The sequence below is a fragment of the Coregonus lavaretus genome (assembly GCF_964263955.1).
Source record: "Coregonus lavaretus genome assembly, chromosome: 16".
In the NCBI taxonomy this organism is placed as follows: Eukaryota; Metazoa; Chordata; class Actinopteri; order Salmoniformes; family Salmonidae; genus Coregonus; species Coregonus lavaretus.
Genome location: NC_140003.1, coordinates 15,727,731 through 15,750,511, shown reverse-complemented (window position 1 = coordinate 15,750,511; position 22,781 = coordinate 15,727,731). Strand labels below are relative to the sequence as shown.

At 41.8% G+C, this 22,781-nt stretch overlaps 1 protein-coding gene across 2 annotated transcripts in view; it reads right to left on the bottom strand.

Moving 5' to 3' along the window:
- The window catches only part of LOC311144047 (rap guanine nucleotide exchange factor 4-like), a gene marked incomplete at its 5' end in the record, with an annotated part of 53,028 nt that extends 33,697 nt beyond the window's left edge, over positions 1–19,331 (bottom strand). Inside the window, 4 exons of one of the 2 annotated variants that reach the window (XM_084179982.1) lie at positions 15,163–15,309; positions 16,176–16,264; positions 16,365–16,507; positions 19,249–19,331. In XM_084179982.1, coding sequence (XP_084036108.1) covers positions 15,163–15,309; positions 16,176–16,264; positions 16,365–16,507; positions 19,249–19,331 — 462 coding nt within the window. Of the gene's footprint in view, positions 1–4,531; positions 5,392–15,162; positions 15,310–16,175; positions 16,265–16,364; positions 16,508–19,248 lie in introns of those variants that run through there. The other variant, XM_084179983.1, reaches the window with a different exon arrangement.
- Positions 19,332–22,781: the final 3,450 nt, after the last annotated feature.

Sequence of the window (22,781 nt, the reverse complement as noted above, 5' to 3'; positions counted from 1 at the left end):
GATTGGCTAGAGTTATTTCCTCAATAATACACTTCACAAAACCATTGTGATCATTCAAACACATCCAAATCCCTGGAATGGATTGCTGTTAAATCAATACCCTATAACAGCATGTGCTAAAGGACTTCCAAAAACAGGTAAATGGACACAAGCATAATACAATGGGCTAAGAGCCTAAAGGATGGGCGGGATTCCGTAGAAGCTGGTTTTAGCATTTAGCAAACATATCAATGCTGCCTGACATCCTTTTTATAATATTTTGGTCACTCCAGACCTAATGAAAGCCCAAACTACAGAGTCATGTGTTACCAGATGGCAGTTTGCTCCCAGAGGTCAATTTTAAATTGAATTCTACCCACAGCTAATCACTTTAAGATCCCCTCAGAGCCAAACAGCTTTTTCGCTCAATTAAGAAGCCTTTTGAAAACGTCTCAATGACCTCTGATTTTAGAAGCATTTCCCCTTAATGTAGTCCAAAACACTAATTGACTCTGTGCCCTCTGAGAGTTACTGAAATATGAGCAAAAATTTTATCTTTAACCATGAGACTTACATTGTATATCAGCATGTATTCAATCTTAGAACTGACCATAATCATCACATATTGGCTGTTCCATCAATTAGGAGCCTTTTGACTAGCGTAACAAAAAATATGTTTGATTTCACCAAATGTTTACATTCTGTCATAAAGAGCACATGTTCAACTTCATTAAAAAAACTTGTTTTCCCATCTCAAGAGGTTAAATAAATAAAAAATGACTACAGTAAGTGCCTATTAAGTGTCAAATAAAGTAACAGGTTTGACCGTAACAGGGTTGACCGTAACAGGGTTGACGACTTCATCTTAAATCGTCCATAATCCCCTTGTGACACGGGGCATGGAAGGTTGTTGTGTGCAACAGGGAGGGGTGCTTTATAAAAAACAACAAATGTTTTAACATTTCTAGCCTGTCAATCTATTGGTAACAGGGTTGACGTGTTATGCTCGACTCACCTCAGTTTTCCAGCACAAAACACCAGAAAATTGTCAAAGAGTAGAACCAGCTCACCTGCTTTTACACTATGATGTTTATTAGATGTTCAATGTTTCCTTTGAAAAAAAAGTCAAAGCAAGTAAAATGAGGGACAGGTTGTTGTTTTTTCTTAAAATGAGTCACTAATCACATGAAATAAATAATATTCTTCAGAAATGACTGTCAAAGCAACAAAATAACTAAGGCTTTAGAATGATGTTGAAAACTTGGGAAAATGCTGGGATTAAGTAGGTTAAAATCTTCCTAGAAGTCACAGAGGATGCTTAGAGGGACATGTCAAAATGCTGACTTTTGGCACTTTAGCAAGTCTTTATTAATATTAAAAATCAGATTTATAGAATTTTCCATGTGGTTTATATTAAAGGGCACTTCATTTAATATAACAGGCTTTTAAAATTCTATATTTTTGCACAATTTCTACTTAAAATATCAAAGGGCACTCATTTCGTGGAACAACCTATATAACAGCATGCTTTTTTGGTTCATTATTCAATGTACATTAGTGCCACAGAAAAAAAGCCTTCAGGATCAGTTACTGTAAACATGCCCGTCTTTCTTTGTTGACAATTAAAGGGCTTGGGCTTGAGAGGAGCACTTAAACTAAGCAACAAATGAGCATTCAGTGCACAGGAGACGCCTCCAACACTTAAATGACCCTGCTGGACCAATAAGTCTCTCCCCTGAGGGACTGGCTGACTGATGGCGAGAGGGTGGGGTGTGGAGAGATGGTGGGTGGGGTTTTTGTTTTAGAAGGGTGTTGTTTTAGATGGGGATTAGTGCTGATGGCAGGAGTGTCAGAAAACGCTCCATTTTCACAAGGCTACACTCTCCCCCTGTGACCTACTGTACTCTGCACTCGCTTCTTTATGAAGCCTCTAGCTATACAGATGAGGAACAATCATACATTATCAATGATTCCTTTTGTCAGGGCAGACTTATTATAGTCTACACGAAATATGCTTGAATGAAAAAAGGAATATAAAATTACATCAAATATAATGTATATTTGATTGTTCTTCATCTGTGAAAATGAATTCATCAGCTGACTAAGACACTATATATCTGAGCCCATCTTACAATAGTACAGTAAGAGTTGTGGGACAACTGAAAAATAGACTGTTCGATAACTTTCTTGTCACGCGAACCCCTTATTCTATTAGTTAGCCCAAATCCCATTAGCGGAGATTCAGCTCTGTAATTACAATGAGCACTAAAAACGGCAAAATCCATCAGAGTGATGTCTCACATTAGCCTCCATTCCTTCAACTCTCATGGGATTATATGTATAATATCGATTCATTTTTACACACACTAGCTACTGTAGAGTGATCAGGGTTGGAAAAACAACACAATGGTCGAAGCACTGTAGCATCTGTTGCAGGTAAAGCGGTCACAAAAGGCATGGCTGCTCAAGAAAACAGTATTTCAATATTTCATAACAACTGAACGATTGCGTGGGAAGCTATGCACCTTTCAAAATGACTTTATTCTATTTTAACCGCAAGTCTCATTCAGTCACACCAGATAGATATCAATGTTACTCATATGAACATGTGTGACGCTACACAACAAGACTACCATCAAACCATGTGTGTGCAGAGATTTGACGCAACATGATATGACAGGTCAACAGAGCTTCATTGATGGCCTGCCTGACACACCTACCACAGCATCAAAGGAAGTGTCCTAATCATCATGTTAGATTACCTAGCCAGCCCTACTGTATCACTTTACTGAGAGAGGCTGCCTGCCCGCTGTCCATTAGGAGTAGTAATTAGACTAGATCAGATTGAGGAGATGGGGGTCAAAAAGTTAGGATGTAGGATTACATGCTAAATCTATCCATCCCACAGTGTTAGTTCAGAAGATGCTAAACATTTCAAGAAGCTGAATTGTTTTCACATTAAAAAGTAATTCGTTTGAATTATCTATAGCCAAAAGTAAATAAAAATAAAATGTTACCATAGAAGGGTTACAGTCACTGATGCCTTCACCCCCACTAAAGCAGTCAACAGGATTGGTAGTCACCGTTCAAAGTAAAGGCAGTCAACATTTACATTTACATCATTTAGCAGACGCTCTTATCCAGAGCGACTTACAAAAGTCTATGGAGATAATCACTGTCAATAAGTCTTTAAAGACAGTTTTACAACTAGGCAACAGCCAAAACAAAGGCTTAAGTCAAACAGTTCACTCTTTGTCTGATATTATTTTCTCCAGATAATGAAACAGTTTGTAATCCCATCATAGCAGTAGGTTTAGGAGGTTGTGATGAGAAGCATTGTTAGAGTGGATTTCCTTGGAGTTAATGGAAGGATTTAAAGGCATGCACAGGATTTTTTGTTGTTGCTGTTCTCTGAACTGGAGGACATGTTAGGACCAGATCAGGAAGTTTCCTGGGATTTGAATCTGGAAGAAGGGAACGTGAATTACTGTGGAGGAGAGAATCCAACCCACAAACCCGGATTACATAAATAAAAGATACAATTGCATCGTATAGTGCCAAAAACTCTTCTATGCAATTAAATAAAGACGCAAGTATAAAGACAGGCCTAAAAAGCCCCACATCTATGTAATAATACACTCATAATAACAGGAGTGCAACTATTACTCTGTGACTCATCCTAAACATCATTTATCTCATCATACAAACCGAGGCTTTATCAACGCAATGACAGCTGTATCTATTCTCTTTCTCTCTGGGGGGGAAGAGGGGTCTGGGCAGCTACTATCTGATCTGCCTCATCCACTCTGTTACACTGATGCACACTGTTGTTCACAAACATACACACACATGCTCCGCCTCTCCAACCATTGTGGCTTCTCTATGTTACTATTTCTATAAATGCATGCTTCAAAGTACTAAAACGCTTCTAAAATAACATTTGTCAAAACATACAGTAACATTTCTAAAGTAATGCTGACATGCATTGCAAATATCATAGTGATGATATGCATGATATGGATCTACAGTAGTACTGGATCTTCAAATCAAAGTCTAGAAATATGAAAAATATAACAACCTGTCACATAACTACATTCACAGCTCATGTTCTCACTCCTCCTCTGCCCTGCATGCTTGAGCACATTTTGCACTCTGAGCATCATTATGCATGGGTGTTGTATGTTGAATAATTCACCCCAGATTACATAACATACATAATACAAACCGTTGCCTGCTCTCAAGACATTTCCTTAACTAGTCCATACCCTCCACTGACTGGCAGACTTCAGGCTGCTTGGAAAACTATTTGGGGAAGCAGCTTAAGGCTCTCAGCAAACAGAGACATTTCATGCAAACTATCCCAAACATTATAGTTTAAGTTATAACTATAGTTATAAGTTAAGCATGTTTATCCTTGTGATAGGTTTCTGTATCCGTCAAGATACACATTATTCAACATTTATTAAAATGTATTAATTGTCTAGAAGTTTATCCCATTTCTAAGCTCCACATTAACATTACACAAAGGTTTGATAAAGCAAGACTCACCTACACGTGTTCACAGTGTCCCATGTACAGACGACTGTTAGTGCCTAGTTATCTTAATGAGATGATTCTACAGTCCCAGTAGTAGAATCCACCTTTTAGAGTCCCTGTGTCAGTAACTGGTTTGAATTCCCCCACATCCCTCGGTTGTCAGTGTGGTCCAGTCCTGGTGCCCCAGCCTCCATCCCTCTCTCAGAGCAGAGTGAGTTGAGCCCAGCCTGCATGTGCCCAGTAGAGTCCCTGCCTCCCAGCCAGCTGATTTCCCCCACGCAGCAGTTGCTAGGCGATTACTCCACTCCTCCAATCATCATGCACTCATGAGCGGACGCTCTCTCCATTGCAGCGGCACACAGCTACACTACACACACACACACAGCGCAGACACAGTTGTAACTTGCTCATGTGGTCCCAACAGGCAGGGACATAGGAGAGCTTTTCTCTATTATTTAAACCATTAAGTCATGTTTACACAGAACACACAGATATGTATTTTAAGTGCGCTCCAGTCTTGCAAAGAATACAAAGTTAATACATAACACTAGAACAATGGTTTGGGAAAACACTCATCATAGTATCACAAAAGGATACCAACAATTGTTGTCTTCCATGCAGTTACCCTTCAATGTTACACCTTCAACAGCACCCATCTTGTCATCTCCCACGCAGGGCATTCATTAAATTAATTATTCAAAATTGCATGTTCAAACCTACAGTTGAAACGAATCAAATCTGACAGTCTCGTATTGTCCAGGCACACTAGGCCTACAGCAAGGTATTAAGTGACATTACAGCCAGAACAAAGCAGAAAGCCAACTGCAGTAATTGCTTTTTGGACTCAGCAATCCTATTCTTCAGGGGCAACAAGGAGCCATACAATGAACATCCTTTTCGAGGCCCTGAATACTTTCTCCTTTATTTAGTGAGTTCTGACCCTAAAATGTTCCGTACATTCAGTACTCCTGGTTCTATTACGTAGCCTCTCTTCATTACATCAAGGACAGTTGGCAGATGGAATCTTTGACCTTCCAACTGATTAGAGCCAAACATGCCTGCAGCTTTTAACTCTGGCCTTTTGGCCAACAGACAAATAAGTGTTTTTGACAATATTGTTAGGTGGGTAAATCCATTTGAATTCAATCCATTTTTGACTGCATCCGTTTTGATTTAAACAAAACTTTCCATACATGTTTGCCCATGGAAGAAGTGGTCAGAAAGTGACTTATTGGACCTGAATGCCAAAACATTCAAGAGATAAAGGTGCTTAAAGTTGACCCATTTTGCATACCACACCATACCATGAGACATCCATGTCTTCATCACTGGAAAAGATAAACGGTTGAGTTTGATATCATTTAAAAGCTTACAAACAGGGTTGTCAAAGTAATTTATAATAATTCTGAATTTGTTTTGACCTTTAAAAGGAGCAATCTGCAGTTGCTTCATCAATTTTTGGACTTCTAAATTAATGAAATGTACCGATTGATTCATGAAGACTTGTACTTATAAATGCCTCATGAGCTTAGTTCAACTGTCGTACCCCATCAGAACCCAAAATATAAGCTTGTTTCACTCCAATGTTTGTAAACAAAGTAAATGTAAACAAACAATTATAGCCTCAAAAACATAATTAAAACGCTAATTTTGATATCATGGATAGTCAGTCCATGCATCCATAGCTCTGTCCATGAATTTGAGAGTGGTTACATATCTCCAGCCCTATCACTTCAGCTTTTTACTGACACAGGCGTGGGGAAGGCTCTTTGTTATTGTTTCAACTGCTGATTGCGACTTTAACGGCAATTATCTAAAAACGTGTGCAAGCCGATTTTTTTTCATATTTGCATATGTTGTAGCTTAGACCCTATTTGGTTGGATTTACCCAGGTTGTAAATATGTTAGTATCTGAGGGCTGACCACTGCAAAAAATGTATTGAAGATTAGAGTAATATTTGGAGGACAATGAGGGGGGCCAGCCACACTCAGTGCCATAGGGGGAACTCCCCCACTACAGCAGTGAGATAGTAATAACAAGTGTCAATTGATTGATGTGACAGGGAGGACAGACCAAAGCCCCAGGGTGTGAACAGTATTGCCAGTATTGCATAACTGCTCGACTGCAGCCAAGTTAACCATGAATCAGCTAAAAAAGAGACAGTGAAATTGCAGAAAGGTGTCTGTGTGAAATGACCACTCTGTCAGTTGGTTTGGAGTGAAACAGGGGGAGAGGCAAGGAGGTGAGCAGGTGCATGTGTGTTAGTGGAGCAGCTCTGGTAAATGTGGACACCTCATACCCAGCCTCTGGTAAATGTGGACACCTCATAGCCAGCCTCTGGTAAATGTGGACACCTCATACCCAGCCTCTGGTAAATGTGGACACCTCATAGCCAGCCTCTGGTAAATGTGGACACCTCATACCCAGCCTCTGGTAAATGTGGACACCTCATAGCCAGCCTCTGGTAAATGTGGACACCTCATAGCCAGCCTCTGGTAAATGTGGACACCTCATACCCAGCCTCTGGTAAATGTGGACACCTCATAGCCAGCCTCTGGTAAATGTGGACACCTCATACCCAGCCTCTGAGCCACCCAGTCTGTCACGACAAACTTTGGGGAGACAACAAAATAACCATGAATTGATTGGAAAAAGATGACATGGAGAATCATATAATTGTAAATCACATAACTTGTTTTTGGTTTTCAATGGCCCGAAATTCACACTTTGATGGGTGACCCCCAAGCCTGGGCTGTCTAAATTGGTTTAGTACACTTTCAGTCAGCTTTAGACACAAACGCTCTGGGAGGTTACAATAAAGCGTTTGCAAAAGATTAGGAATATGGCATGACAGGAAACGCAAAGCTCTATTTTGAACAGTTCTGTACAGACTTTGTTTGTGACAAAGTAATTGATTAGATAATGTTGGGTTACATCCACATTTTCAGAGACTGAAATAGTGCATGATGAATTGTGAAGTCTACAATGCAGTAAATAATGGACCACTGTGAATAAACAAAATGTGTCATTCTATACCCTCCATTTCTATTCTAGTTTCCCCATGTAATAGCAGTGCATGCATATTCAATTCACAAAGCCCCGACAACACCACTAAGTGCAAAACAATGAAATGCAACCAAGAAAACTGAGAGAGTGCCAGTTGGTTGATTTAGCAATTCTCCTCTCTACTTGGCACATCATCCACTGGAGAGTGTGTGTGTGTGTGTGTGTGTGTGTGTGTGTGTGTGTGTGTGTGTGTGTGTGTGTGTGTGTGTGTGTGTGAGTGAGTGAGTGAGTGAGTGAGAGAGAGAGAGTGATGAATGTGCACATCTGATTGTGAATTTACAGATGATGTAATCCCTCTGATCTTTTATCGTTCCATCTGATTGAACAATCAGCCATGAAAAGCTGATTCTCTTCCAGGTTGAAAATCATTGTCCTAAAGTTTTTTATTATGCAATGACTCTGCGAGAACGGATAAGGAAATAAACAGAAGTGTTGTTAATACAATCATCTCCGTGCTCTTTCCTTGTGTATATCCACTGTTCTCTGGGAAGGACTGTGGTTGGACTTGGGTCTGCTGGCATTTAGATGCGGTAAGACACACAAATAATTTTGGCCACTGGTCTTACACTGCCTATGTATGCGGATGATTTCACACTTTACATGTCAGCATCCAAAGCCAGTGAGCTTAAAGTGGCCGCCAACCACCCACCCACTGCCCTGCATCCAACAGAGCCTCGCCTCAACCCTGCATGGGCTCGCCTGTCATGCACACATGCTAACTAGGCATGCCTTTGAACACTGTCTCCCCACTACCCTACAGCACAGATATATATAACAGCAAAGTGGGCTACAATAAAATCCTGGGTATGAAAGTGAATCCTATGTGCACCACAAGCGCATGGAACAGAGACAGGTATCTGCTGGCTACAGGCTACTGATCCAGATTGTGCTGTCGTGCAAGAAAGCAAAGCACAAACCACAATTGTGTTGTTTCAATCTCGGTGGACGACAGAAGCAGGGAACAGTGTAGGGTACATTGATGATCAGGTCATTGGAGCCTCAGCCAGTGTTGCTGTGTGTGCAGAGCACAGTCCATGTCTGATCTGTTAAATAAACAAGCACATGCCTGCCTTTCCCAATAACATAAGCCAGACTCGGATGTGCAGGGCAGGAGCCATGTCTGATAGCAGTGACAGTTGATGTTGTTGTTTAAGGCGGGGGTCAGGGAATAGAGAAAACCAACATTGCATGTTCCAGCAAAATTTCCGTGACTATCACCACCTTCAGTGTCAAGCCGAGTGGGACAGTATATCACACCATAATCACAAATGGTTTGTGTCCCATTCACTTCAGCATGGACGGATGCAACGCTTTGAAGAAGATTGAAGGTGCAAGATGTTCAAACGGAGAGCAAAGGCCATCAGTAAAAATACTTGTAGAAAAGTATTTGAAGTGAATATACACATACTGTCTGGACTTTTTTTGGTGATGTTTTGAAGTCAGAGACTGGATGAAAAGTGTGTTCTGAATACTTAACATGGCAGCCATGAATAAAGAATAATACCCACCAGTTCATTCAGGCAGTGCTGTTCTCAGTCTGTAGGAGTGTTGAGCACAAATACTTTCTGCTTTCTGCAGGGAGAGAGATCTCAGATCTGTGTGGGTGGAGGTCTGTGTGTGTCTGTGTGTATGTTCGTGCGTGTCAAGGCCTACCTTACCCTAAACATCTTGTTCCTCGGGGGATGGACCTGGGGTTAGGACAACTCCGGTCAGCATCACCTCAACGTGACCTCTCTCTCTCACAGATCTATCTGTTCATCAACTCCCAAAGGAGCTACTCCTAAAGGAACTGCTACTCTTTGTTTCTTCAGACAAATAATTAAATACAGCTAATACGCTGTTGAATAATTCTTAAGTCATGGCCTGAGGGAGATCTTTCGCCTTTAATGAGTTTTGTGTTTGACTCAATCAGAAAAACACACAATGTGAAGTCAGGTTGTCTATGCCGCAGGGAGTTTATTTTTTGATCAGTTATTTAACCTTTATTTAACCAGGTAAGCCAGTTGAGAACAAGTTCTCATTTACAACTGCGACCTGGCCAAGATAAAGCAAAGCAGTGCAATAAAAACAACAACACAGAGTTACATATGGGGTAAACAAAACATAAAGTCAAAAATACAACAGAAAATATATATACAGTGTGTGCGAATGTAGTAAGTTATGGAGGTAAGGCAATAAATAAATAGGTCATAGTGCAAGAATAGTTACAATTTCGTAATTAACACTGGAATGATAGATGTGCAAGAGATTATGTGCAAATAGAGATACTGGGGTGCAAATTAGCAAAATAAATAACAATATGGGGATGAGGTAGTTGGGTGGGCTAATTTCAGAATGGCTGTGTACAGGTGCAGTGATCGGTAAGCTGCTCTGACAACTGACGCTTAAAGTTAGTGAGGGAGATAAGAGTCTCCAGCTTCAGAGATTTTTGCAGTTCGTTCCAGTCATTGGCAGCAGAGAACTGGAAGGAATGGCGGCCAAAGGAGGTGTTGGCTTTGGGGATGACCAGTGAGATATACCTGCTGGAGCGCAGACTACGGGTGGGTGTTGCTATGGTGACCAGTGAGCTAAGATAAGACAGGGATTTGCCTAGCAGTGATTTATAGATGACCTGGAGCCAGTGGGTTTGGCGACGAATATGTAGTGAGGGCCAGCCAACAAGAGCGTACAGGTCACAATGGTGGGTAGTATATGGGGCTTTGGTGACAAAACTGATGGCACTGTGATAGACTACATCCAATTTGCTGAGTAGAGTGTTGGAGGCTATTTTGTAAATTACATCGCCGAAGTCAAGGATCGGTAGGATAGTCAGTTTTACGAGGGCATGTTTGGCAGCATGAGTGAAGGAGGCTTTGTTGCGAAATAGGAAGCCGATTCTAGATCTAACTTTTGATTGGAGATGCTTAATGTGAGTTTGGAAGGAGAGTCTACAGTCTAACCAGACACCTAGGTATTTGTAGTTGTCCACATACTCTAGGTCAGACCCGCCGAGAGTAGTGATTCTAGTCGGGTGGGCGGGTGCAAGCAGCGTTCGGTTGAAGAGCATGCATTTAGTTTTACTAGTGTTTAAGAGCAGTTGGAGGCTACGGAAGGAGTGTTGTATGGCGTTGAAGCTCGTTTGGAGGTTTGTTAACACAGTGTCCAATGAAGGGCCAGATGTATACAAAATGGTGTCGTCCGCATAGAGGTGGATCCGAGCGTCACCAGCGGCAAGAGCGACATCATTGATATACACAGAGAATAGAGTCGGCCTGAGAATTGAACCCTGTGGCACCCCCATAGAGACAGCCAGAGGTCCAGACAACAGGCCCTCTGATTTGACACATTTAACTCTATCTGAGAAGTAGTTGGTGAACCAGGCGAGGCAGTCATTAGAGAAACCAAGGCTATTTAGTCTGCCAATAAGAATGCGGTGGTTGACAGAGTCGAAAGCCTTGGCCAGGTCGATGAAGATGGCTGCGCAGTACTGTCTTATCGATCGCGGTTATAATATCGTTTAGGACCTTGAGCGTGGCTGAGGTGCACCCATGACCAATTGGTTAGTTAGTCTGCATTTACAATCAATTACAGCATAGTACAAGAGATATATCGTAAACAGGCAGGGTATAAACAACTAAGAAAATTAAGAATTTCTAAAGCCCTGTGCTGCTAGTAACAGGATATCAGGAGCACTTTCTGAATTGCGGCAAGGCTGACAGAAATAAATGGGCACCCCTGGACCATCTCAAACCAAGGCTCCACAGGTAAGCACAAGCAGGGCTGAATAATACTATAACACGTTGTGTCTAGCACCTTGACACATAGGAGAGAGGAGATTCTCAAAAGAGCTGAAAGGGATGAACTCAATCAGGTCTCAATCTATGTTCTGTGATCATGAGCAAAATACTGTGACAGCATACAGTATACGACCCAAAGACGTATAGGGCCACACAACATGCTGACAACATAATTCATTTAAAGCTTGTCAACGGGAAAGCTCACAGGGTTCACTTTTGATAGCCGTTCAGTCATTCACAGCTTGTGTGACATACAGTGAGGGAAAAAAGTATTTGATCCCCTGCTGATTTTGTACGTTTTCCCAATGACAAAGACATGATCAGTCTAACATTTTAATGGTAGGTTAATTTGAACAGTGAGAGACAGAATAACAACAACAAAATCCAGAAAAATGCATGTCAAAAATGTTATGAATTGATTTGCATTTTAATGAGGGAAATAAGTATTTGACCCCTCTGCAAAACATGAATTAGTACTTGGTGGCAAAACCCTTGTTGGCAATCACAGAGGTCAGACGTTTCTTGTAGTTGGCCACCAGGTTTACACACATCTCAGGAGGGATTTTGTTCCACTCCCTTTTGCAGATCTTCTCTCTTTGTACTGTCCCCTTAACAGAAAAACACCCCCAAAGCATAATGTTTCCACCTCCATGTTTGATGGTGGGGATGGTGTTCTTGGGGTCATAGGCAGCATTCCTCCTCCTCCAAACACGGCGAGTTGAGTTGATGGCAAAGAGCTCGATTTTGGTCTCATCTGACCACAACACTTTCACCCAGTTCTCCTCTGAATCATTCAGATGTTCATTGGCAAACTTCAGACGGGCCTGTATATGTGCTTTCTTGAGCAGGGGGACCTTGCGGGCGCTGCAGGATTTCAGTCCTTCACGGCGTAGTGTGTTACCAATTGTTTTCTTGGTGACTATGATCCCAGCTGCCTTGAGATCATTGACAAGATCCTCCCATGTAGTTCTGGGCTGATTCCTCACCGTTCTCATGATCATTGCAACTCCACGAGGTGAGATCTTGCATGGAGCCCCAGGCCGAGGGAGATTGACAGTTCCTTTGTGTTTCTTCCATTTGCAAATAATCGCACCAACTGTGGTCACCTTCTCACCAAGCTGCTTGGCGATGGTCTTGTAGCCCATTCCATCCTTGTGTAAGTCTACAATCTTGTCCCTGACATCCTTGGAGAGCTCTTTGGTCTTGGCCATGGTGGAGCGTTTGGAATCTGATTGATTGATTGCTTCTGTGGACAGGTGTCTTTTATACAGGTAACAAGCTGAGATTAGGAGCACTCCCTTTAAGAGTGTGCTCCTAATCTCAGCTCGTTACCTGTATAAAAGACACCTGGGAGCCAGAAATCTTTCTGATTGAGAGGGGGTGAAATACTTATTTCCCTCATTAAAATGCAAATCAATTTATAACATTTTTGACATGCGTTTTTCTGGATTTCTTTGTTGTTATTCTGTCTCTCACTGTTCAAATAAACCTACCATTAAAATTATAGACTGATCATGTCTTTGTCAGTGGGCAAACGTACAAAATCAGCAGGGGACCAAATACTTTTTCCCACTCACTGTAGCTAACTCAGCACAACAAGCAACAAAGCCATGATGGAGTGATGTTTTGCTGAACCAAAGGTCTGTCATTGGCATGTGTGACTGGAGCAAAGGAGATTGCTTTCACTGAACACTATTGACAGCAATTAAAGACAAGCTCCAGTACTTTGGCAACTAAGAAAGTATTTTTAAACCTCCAGCTTTGGGCTGGATGTGTCAATGTGTAGTTCATACATGAGTAATCTATTAGCATAATTACTGTCTTAACTCAATTAGCCACAAAATCCCTAGCTAGAAAGCAACTGTTTTCTTGAAGCTGTGCCACGCTATTTTCCCTACATTTCCCCCCACATGGGCCAGCCCCCTAGCAAGTCAAGTTCTAGCCAATGAGCTTCAGCCCCTCGCATTTTAGTGACAGCTAGCAAGAGGCCTGCCCAGCGTTATCCAATGAGGTTGCAGGGCCGGGCCCAACGGCTCAGTGGACACAGGAGAGAGAGAGAGAGCAATGATGTGGTGCACATACTGTATCTGCACATGACATAGTACGCAATTTTGGGGGACCACTTTTGGCTCGTGAGTGCTACTTTCAGAACTACTGGCTAAAAAGTATACAAAAGTACAAAATAATATCTTTAAGCATTGCAATGTGAGCTGCTACCTCCAATGACTTGGCTGTTTTAGTAATAGGAAAAAGTCAATGAAACACAAAACATTTACATCATAGTGGGGGAGATGTGGACACATCTCTAGACACTAAAGAATGTTCATAACAGACAAAAATGCTGTATGCCGAGACAAGCTGTTGTTTAACCATCACTAACATCACAAGCTTCCTTCCCATTTGAAAAGTTTGAACTCATCAAACAAGTAGATTCATGCATAGATATCATTGTAAAGCTGAATCGTTTGAAACAAAATCCCTGAACATAATGACATACTCATCCAAAGTTCTGAGCTGAAACCATCTTCAAATCAAACTGAACGCTATATAGTCAGTCATTATATCACTCAGTACTCCTTTTATCCCAGCTCTAAAAAACTAACTGCAACCGTGGGTAGAAAATATTATCTGAACACAGAACAAAAACATGCCCTATCAGTGAAGCATCAGCAAATGCACAATGATGATGTTCCTGTCTGGCAGTTAAAAGCCTTTTTCCGTAGGCTCATCTCAGACCAACCTTTCAGAAGAGCTTATCCTCTGGATAGAGATAGTAGTATTTCCACGTGGTTGTCCACAGCCTAAACACAGTAGGCTACACCCAGACAGGGCTCAGATTCCAGTTCAAGTGAGGACCAACGAGTGACATACAGTCCATGGCTTTAACACTAACAGCCCCCTGCCTGCCCTCTGCTCTCAGAGGAAACCAGCTCTCTCACTCAGGAAGCCAATGTAGTGGCTCCATTAGGACAGGACAGACAGGGGCCTGTGGACAGTGTGGCACCTCCATCCTGGCCAACTCACTCCTTAGTGCCTTCCTGTACTGCTGGGGGGTTGGAGGGTGGGGATAGGAGCTTAGTGGAGCAGGAAGGGACACAGTGGCAAGGGTTATAACTGTCAAACCTGCTGCTGACATCATCCTTACTCTTCTCCTCATGCCTCCTTAACCCAACATGTGGGACATTCAGATATCATTACTGCTCTTCCAAAATAATTTCCTATGGAATACTTATGCCCTGAGTACAAGGAACAATGTTTCACAGATATGGACAAAGAATCTTCGCAGGGTTACTATTTTTCCTGGACTAATTGAAGAGGAGAATGGCTCCTAACCACAATTGTAAATGTATCCACACAATATGAAGAAGTGCACTGAATCTCTATAACTCTGCACTTCCCCCTAGTGGTCAAAAGGTCTAATGAAACTGTAAACAGATGCTTCAACTATGGCTGAAGAAATACTATCCCAATTAAAATATATAAAAAGGCTATTTCTTGTGGTCTACTTTCTGCTTTCATGTCCTGGTCACGTGATGTATACACAGTGTATAAACACAAGTCAAATCCAAATGCCTCAGAGACACACCTCAAAGGGTAAACAACTTATCAACAGGTCTGCATGCTCATTTTGCAGAGATCAAAGAAAATCCCAGACAAAGAACCCCAACAAAGCCTCATTATTTCCAGTGTGGGTATTATCAGTCCACTGATACTTTACTACAGCTACTATCTGGGTGAGTCATACTAGATGGTGTATTGAAAGTATGAATCTACAATAGTGAGGAGTACTGCAGAGGTGCTTACCTCCCACAGAGACTTGAACTCCCTCTGGTCGATGCGGAGGAGTTCACTGAATTCCCGGGTGACAATGGTGGCGTGCCGAGGGGTGTTATCCAGGATCGACTCCCCAAATGCTGTCCCAATCCCCAGAGTGCAAATCGTAACCGCATCCTACAACAGACACCGAAAATGATCTCTTCTTGGATGGTTCCTCGTTGTTTTCAATAGAGGAGGAGACAGGGAGGAAGTAGGGAGGACTATGCTAATCAAATGTGTTTATTCCCTTAAAAATGGGCCTCATTGAGAGGCACTCAAAGTGCTAGGTATGGGCAGTGATCAGATCATGCCCAATGGTGGGGCGCAATCTAGCAGCTCTGAACACTTGCATTAGACAGAGGGCTTCTAAAATCACTCCAATCAACACAGGGCCAGGCAGACTTGAACATACGGGGCACTGGTAATGATAGGAAAAGGCTCCTGGTGTCCCCAAGGTTAGCAATCTCAGATACAAATCATTGTGAACTAGAGTGCCCTTTCTAGTTGGCTCTTCAGATGAGCTCCAGGTTTAATGTGCATCTTGATCTCCTCATGCACATGTTACAGAGCAGTTCATCCTTTCTGACGTGAGAGGAGACCATCAAAACGAATAGAATTAAAGGTAGGCCTATTGAAAAGATTTTCTCCCATCTCAGGCAATACATAAGGAATACCAATTATTTATTTGCAGGAAAGTGGACACACCTCTGATACGCATATCTTATTTGGTATCTAATGATTGTATGAAGAAATATGAACTTTAGCTATAGTACAATTTATTTTGGAACCAACGAATTGATTTAATACGGGGCAAGTGATTTATATTGCGCAGAAAAGTAATTCACAGTAAGTGAGGGAAGTCGTTTCAATATGGCGTTTCGTTTTGCAATCTTGTTAATTTGCAATCTTTTATGCCATCGACTGTTTATGGCATCAACTCAATAAATACTATTGCTTTTCATTAAAGGGGTATAATTCTAGGAATATTCAATCTTTCTTACCTGATGATTTGCTGTCTCTGACACTTTGACATCAAGTGAGCCAGAGAGGACAGCATACCAGCTGGTACCAATATCTCCTTGACGGTATACTAGAGAAGAAAATACATGATGTGAGAACATATTTTTAGATATGCACAGAGTAAGAGCCTTGCTAACATACTGGTCTTCGAACATAATTGCAAGACTTACATGTGATGCCTCTCTCCAGACATTCGTAGTATCCACACAGGCATATCTGTTGTAGGAGGCTAGGGTGGAACCGCTCAAAGGCCTTCACACGTTTCAGCCTGGCCAGGATGATGTCCACATCTTCCCCAGAGCGCTCAGCAGGTCTAAATGGAGAGGACATATAATATAATATGCCATTTAGCAGATGCTTTTATCCAAAGCGACTTACAGTCATGTGTGCATACATTTTTACGTATGGGTGGTCCCGGGGATCGAACCCACTACCCTGGCGTTACAAGCGCCATGCTCTACCAATTGAGCTACAGAGGACCACATCAGTCAGTTATTCAGCACAACATTAGAGAATTAGGAAAATAACCCTGTATGACGTTGAACACTGGAGAGCTCCTGTCACCTTGGACACTCCATTCATATCCTCTCGTTTAGTGCCAAAAACAGATTGCAAATGTCTGCTAATGTTTGTTCATGTTGCTAACGTTTTTCAAGCATATTCTTATATCTTTATTTGTTAAATGTGAATGTGATATTATGTCCTGATATGTTCGAATGTATTATGTATTGCCATTGATATTGAAATCCACTTAAAAGGATTCATTATTAAGTGAGAAATTCATGTTAATTGATGAAATAGGCTTCCCTGTTTAGGTGCATTTTGGAATATCCCAGTGTTCAGCGTGCTCATTTAAGGAGGGCTGGAGTGACATGTTGTCCCAGTGCTCTCTTAGCCTCAGCAGTTTGAGGAATTATTGACACTGTCAAAGTTATAGATGCTCTGCCTAGTTTGAAGGGTATCTGCCTTAGAAGCCATTAAGTTATCTGTTATTTTGAAAGTCTGTGTTTATATGTCAGTGTTCATCAAAGTCTTGTAAATATTAATGGATCCAGCTCACCTTCTGCACCTGTAAATCACTACAACTATTTTGCACGTGATTCTGTCTGACTCCTGATGCTTCACACCCCCTGACAAGACCTTGTAGGGTCCACTATTTTACCTTCACATTACTTTGTAGAGTCACTTGCCACAGTAAAAGTGGCAGAATATTTCACTGAGCTACAGTATAGCCTGGGGGTGATTATTTTTTTTCTGGCACACTTTCAACTCCCTGGCGTTGAGATAACTTCCCCACACTGATAAAAGTGTAACAAGATGCCTGTAGGTAGATTTAGGAAGATACTTCCTAAATGTGAGGGACACAGTTGCATGTTCAGCTATTCCCATTTCCTGTCATTCCCTTCCGAAACAGCCCCAAATTGTATCATGTGTGTTAAATCTTTTCATCATGACATATTATGGCTGCTTATTCCGTACCCTACTAGCCAACCATGGGATTGGATCATAAATATTTGAGAGACTACCAACTGTCTTGGTAGCTGGTATAGGCCCTTTGCTTCCTGTTACATGTAATGCAAGAGTAGAACAATGCAAATATGAAATGCTATATTTGGCCATTCACATTGTATTTGCGCTTACATTTGGTGGGGAAAGTGACAGACAAATGTATTATACAACCAACCAAAATCTAATCAAAAGTCTGTACTGTAAATGTCAAATGTCTACATCATAAGGTGAGTCATATTTGCCTGGAGGTGACGATAGGCCACACCAAAAGCAACTCCTTTAAGCTGCACTGCCTAAAGTGCATAGTCCTCTCTACAGACAAAGGGACATTTACTGTGTAAACACATCTGGCAAGCCGAGTCTCATGGCCGTGTGGCTAATGTACTTTGCACTCTCTCTCGCTCCCTCTCTCAGAGGTGATGGTGCCGAATGGAGAGACCACAGAGAAGGAGGTTTCCTGGCACGCTGGGCCCTCTCTCCTTCCTGTCTCCTGCAGCCTTATCCACAGCTCAGTAATCAGAGCAGCCGCTAGAGGGCCCGGAGAACCGCGGGAATAAACCATGCCCGCCCCCACCTTTCCTCGCTGTGTTAGAAGTCATCTTTCAGAAAGGTAGCTTTGCATCATTACTCTGGGCAAAGCTGGAATGGCAAGTTTAAAACTCTAGAGCAATCAACAGTGAAACACCACAACCTCCCACCTGTTTCACCTAATAGAGGTCTTTGGTGATTCAATACATATACTTTCTATTTTCCCGACAGGTTCTTCACCTTTACAATGCTGTTCCAACACACAACGTTTACAAATCTCACTGGATAATAAGAATCAAATGACTAATGTATTTCTGACCAAAGGTTATAATCTGTATGAAGAGTAGTGCAATAGAAGTAGGAATAGAGAAACATTTATTTGTAGAGGGACGATCCCATGGTCAAGTGACCATCATGGCGAGTCCTGCTGTATCAGTCATAAATATAGTATGAACATTCAACACTCAATGACTGATATTTCCATCTAATCATTTACCCAGTGGTGCTCCCTTGTCACTCAGACTTCGTGGGGTGCAGTAACAGTGGGGACCTTAGCAGTATGTGTTTGTAAACTGGTTCTTGTAGATCTCCTTGTGACATTTGATGTAAACTACTTACACACTTTTTATTTCAGAATCATCAGCTAGTATTGCAAAATGCTAATGAGGAATTAATGAATATCCACGCTCTGAGTCAGTTCAAATCGTGTTTAGGAATAAATGGGCTGGATGTAGAAAATAAAAACGTAGCCTAGAGCGGTGGTTCATACGACATATATATATGAAGACAATTTATAAAGGCATAAACCTAGCGATATTCACTGCTGCGCTGGCTAACTATGTATAAAATTCACTAGTTAGGCAACATATGGCAATGTGGAGGATAACCTAATTCTGTAAGGCAAGTAAACACATGCTTCACTGATCCCATTGGAAGGAAATGCCTACAAATAAATAGCGTATTGTGAAAAGTCAGAAGTTGGTTTCCAAAAAACATTTTAAAGAAATGTGGAATTACCTTTTATCAAGGCAAATAATCCATTCTGCAGACGCAGAGGAATGGCCAGAGGTGTGCGCTGCCACCATCTTCGGCGAGATCATAGACCCGGTGAAATGAAGAATTGCATCAGCAGCTCTTTTTATTGGTCTATACCCTTTTCGCTCCTGGTCTTTAATGCATCGTTGAATTTGACCGTCCCCTGTTCGCTCCGGCTGTCTAACATGCCAGGTGCCCTTTCGTGATCTTTTTAACATAATAGTTAACTTGAGTGGAACATTTTGAAGCATATATTTAAAAAAAGTAATTACAATATTTGGAATGGGGGTAAATTCTAAAAACAAAGTATTTATAGGATAATTTTTAGGCTATGAGTTACAACTGTAAATTTGGCAGGTTTCCAAAAACAATAAAGACCTGGGAGATTTTGCTTGTAAACAAGGTCATTGTAAACAAACACTGTATAGTGTATAGCATCAAAACATGGTTAAAACTATAATTTTGATATGATGGATGGTCAGACCTTGCATCTGATACTCTGTCTATGAAAGAATGTTTATATTTCTGCAGCCCCATCCCTCAACTGTTTACCAAAAGCAGTGGGTGCAGACCACATTTTTGTTCAATTGCAGATTGCCCTTTTAAAGCCAGACTTTTGTGGTGTGAAACCTTGCCTGGGATGTACAAGAGTGTCGAGCACTGACGACCAAGGTTAGATGGAAATTGGTTACAGTGGTGCCTTGACTCCTATCACCAGAGTGCTGATATCAGTCAGATGTTGGGGCTGATGGGGAGAGGAAGAGATCAAAGAAAGGTGTATATACAGTTGAAGTCAGAAGTTTACATACACCTTAGCCAAATACATTTAAACTCAGTTTTTCACAATTCCTGACATTTAATCCTAGTAAAAGTTCTCAGTCTTAGGTCAGTTAGGATCACCACTTTATTTTAAGACAGTGAAATGTCAGAATAATAGTAGAGAGAATAATTTATTTCAGCTTTTATTTATTTCATCACATTCCCAGTGGATCAGAAGTTTACATACACTCAATTAGTATTTGGTAGCATTGCCTTTAAATTCTTTAACTTGGGTCAAACTTTTGGGTAGCCTTCCACAAACTTCCCACAATAAGTTGGGTGAATTTTGGCCCATTCCTCCTGACAGAGCTGGTGTAACTGAGTCAGGTTTGTAGGCCTCCTTGCTCGCACACACTTTTTCAGTTCTGCCCACACATTTTCTATAGGATTGAGGTCAGGGCTTTGTGATGGCCACTCCAATACCTTGACTTTGTTGTCCTTAAGCCATTATGCCACAACTTTGGAAGTATGCTTGGGGTCATTGTCCATTTGGAAGACCAAGCTTTAACTTCCTGACTGATGTCTTGAGATGTTGATTCAATATAGCTACATCATTTTCCTTCCTCATTACACCATCTATTTTGTGAAGTGCACCAGTCCCTCCTGCAGCAAAGCACCCCCACAGCATGATGCTGCCACCCCCTTGCTTCACGGTTGGGATGGTGTTCTTCGGCTTGCAAGCTCCTCCTTTTTCCTCCAAACATAAAGATGGTCATTATGGCCAAACAGTTCTATTTTTGTTTAATCAGACCAGAGGACATTTCTCCAAAAAGTACGATCTTTGTCCCCATGTGCAGTTGCAAACCGTAGTCTGTCTTTTTTATGGCAGTTTTGGAGCAGTGGCTTCTTCCTCCTGAGCGGCCTTTCAGGTTATGTCGATATACAGTGAAGGAAAAAAGTATTTGATCCGCTGCTGATTTTGTACGTTTGCCCACTGACAAAGAAATGATCAGTCTATAATTTTAATGGTAGGTTTATTTGAACAGTGAGAGACAGAATAACAACAACAAAATCCAGAAAAACGTATGTCACAAATGTTATACATTTATTTGCATTTTAATGAGGGAAATAAGTATTTGACCCCCTCTCAAATCAGAAAGATTTCTGGCTCCCAGGTGTCTTTTATACAGGTAACGAGCTGAGATTAGGAGCACATTCTTAAAGGGAGTGCTCCTAATTTCAGCTTGTTACCTGTATAAAAGACACCTGTCCACAGAAGCAATCAATCAATCAGATTCCAAACGCTCCACCATGGCCAAGACCAAAGAGCTCTCCAAGGATGTCAGGGACAAGATTGTAGACCTACACAAGGATGGAATGGGCTACAAGACCATCGCCAAGCAGCTTGGTGAGAAGGTGACAACAGTTGGTGTGATTATTCGCAAATGGAAGAAACACAAAGGAACTGTCAATCTCCCTCGGCCTGGGGCTCCATGCAAGATCTCACCTCGTGGAGTTGCAATGATCATGGGAACGGTGAGGAATCAGCCCAGAACTACACGGGAGGATCTTGTCAATGATCTCAAGGCAGCTGGGACCATAGTCACCAAGAAAACAATTGGTAACACACTACGCCGTGAAGGACTGAAATCCTGCAGCGCCCGCAAGGTCCCCCTGCTCAAGAAAGCACATATACAGGGCCGTCTGAAGTTTGCCAATGAACATCTGAATGATTCAGAGGAGAACTGGGTGAAAGTGTTGTGGTCAGATGAGACCAAAATCGAGCTCTTTGGCATCAACTCAACTCGCCGTGTTTGGAGGAGGAGGAATGCTGCCTATGACCCCAAGAACACCATCCCCACCGTCAAACATGGAGGTGGAAACATTATGCTTTGGGGGTGTTTTTCTGCTAAGGGGACAGGACAACTTCACCGCATCAAAGGGACGATGGACGGGGCCATGTACCGTCAAATCTTGGGTGAGAACCTCCTTCCCTCAGCCAGGGCATTGAAAATGGGTAGTGGATGGGTATTCCAGCATGACAATGACCCAGAACACACGGCCAAGGCAACAAAGGAGTGGCTCAAGAAGAAGCACATTAAGGTGACCTAATCCCATAGAAAATCTGTGAAGGGAGCTGAAGGTTTGAGTTGCCAAACGTCAGCCTCGAAACCTTAATGACTTGGAGAAGATCTGCAAAGAGGAGTGGAACAAAATCCCTCCTGAGATGTGTGCAAACCTGGTGGCCAACTACAAGAAACGTCTGACCTCTGATTGCCAACAAGGGTTTTGCCACAAAGTACTAAGTCATGTTTTGCAGAGGGGTCAAATACTTATTTCCCTCATTAAAATGCAAATCAATTTATAACATTTTTGACATGCGTTTTTCTGGATTTTGTTGTTGTTATTCGGTCTCTCACTGTTCAAATAAACCTACCATTAAAATTATAGACTGATCATGTCTTAGTCAGTGGGCAAACATACAAAATCAGCAGGGGATCAAATACTTTTTTCCCCTCACTGTAGGACTCGTTTTACTGTGGATATTGATACTTTTGTACCGGTTTCCTCCAGCATCTTCACAAGTCCTCTGCTGTTGTTCTGGAATTGATTTTCACTTTTCGCACCAAAGTGCATTCATCTCTAGGAGACAGAACGCGTCTCCTTCCTGAGCGTTATGACGGCTGTGTGGTCTCATGGTGTTTATACTTGCATACTATTGTTTGTACAGATGAACATGGTACCTTCAGGCGTTT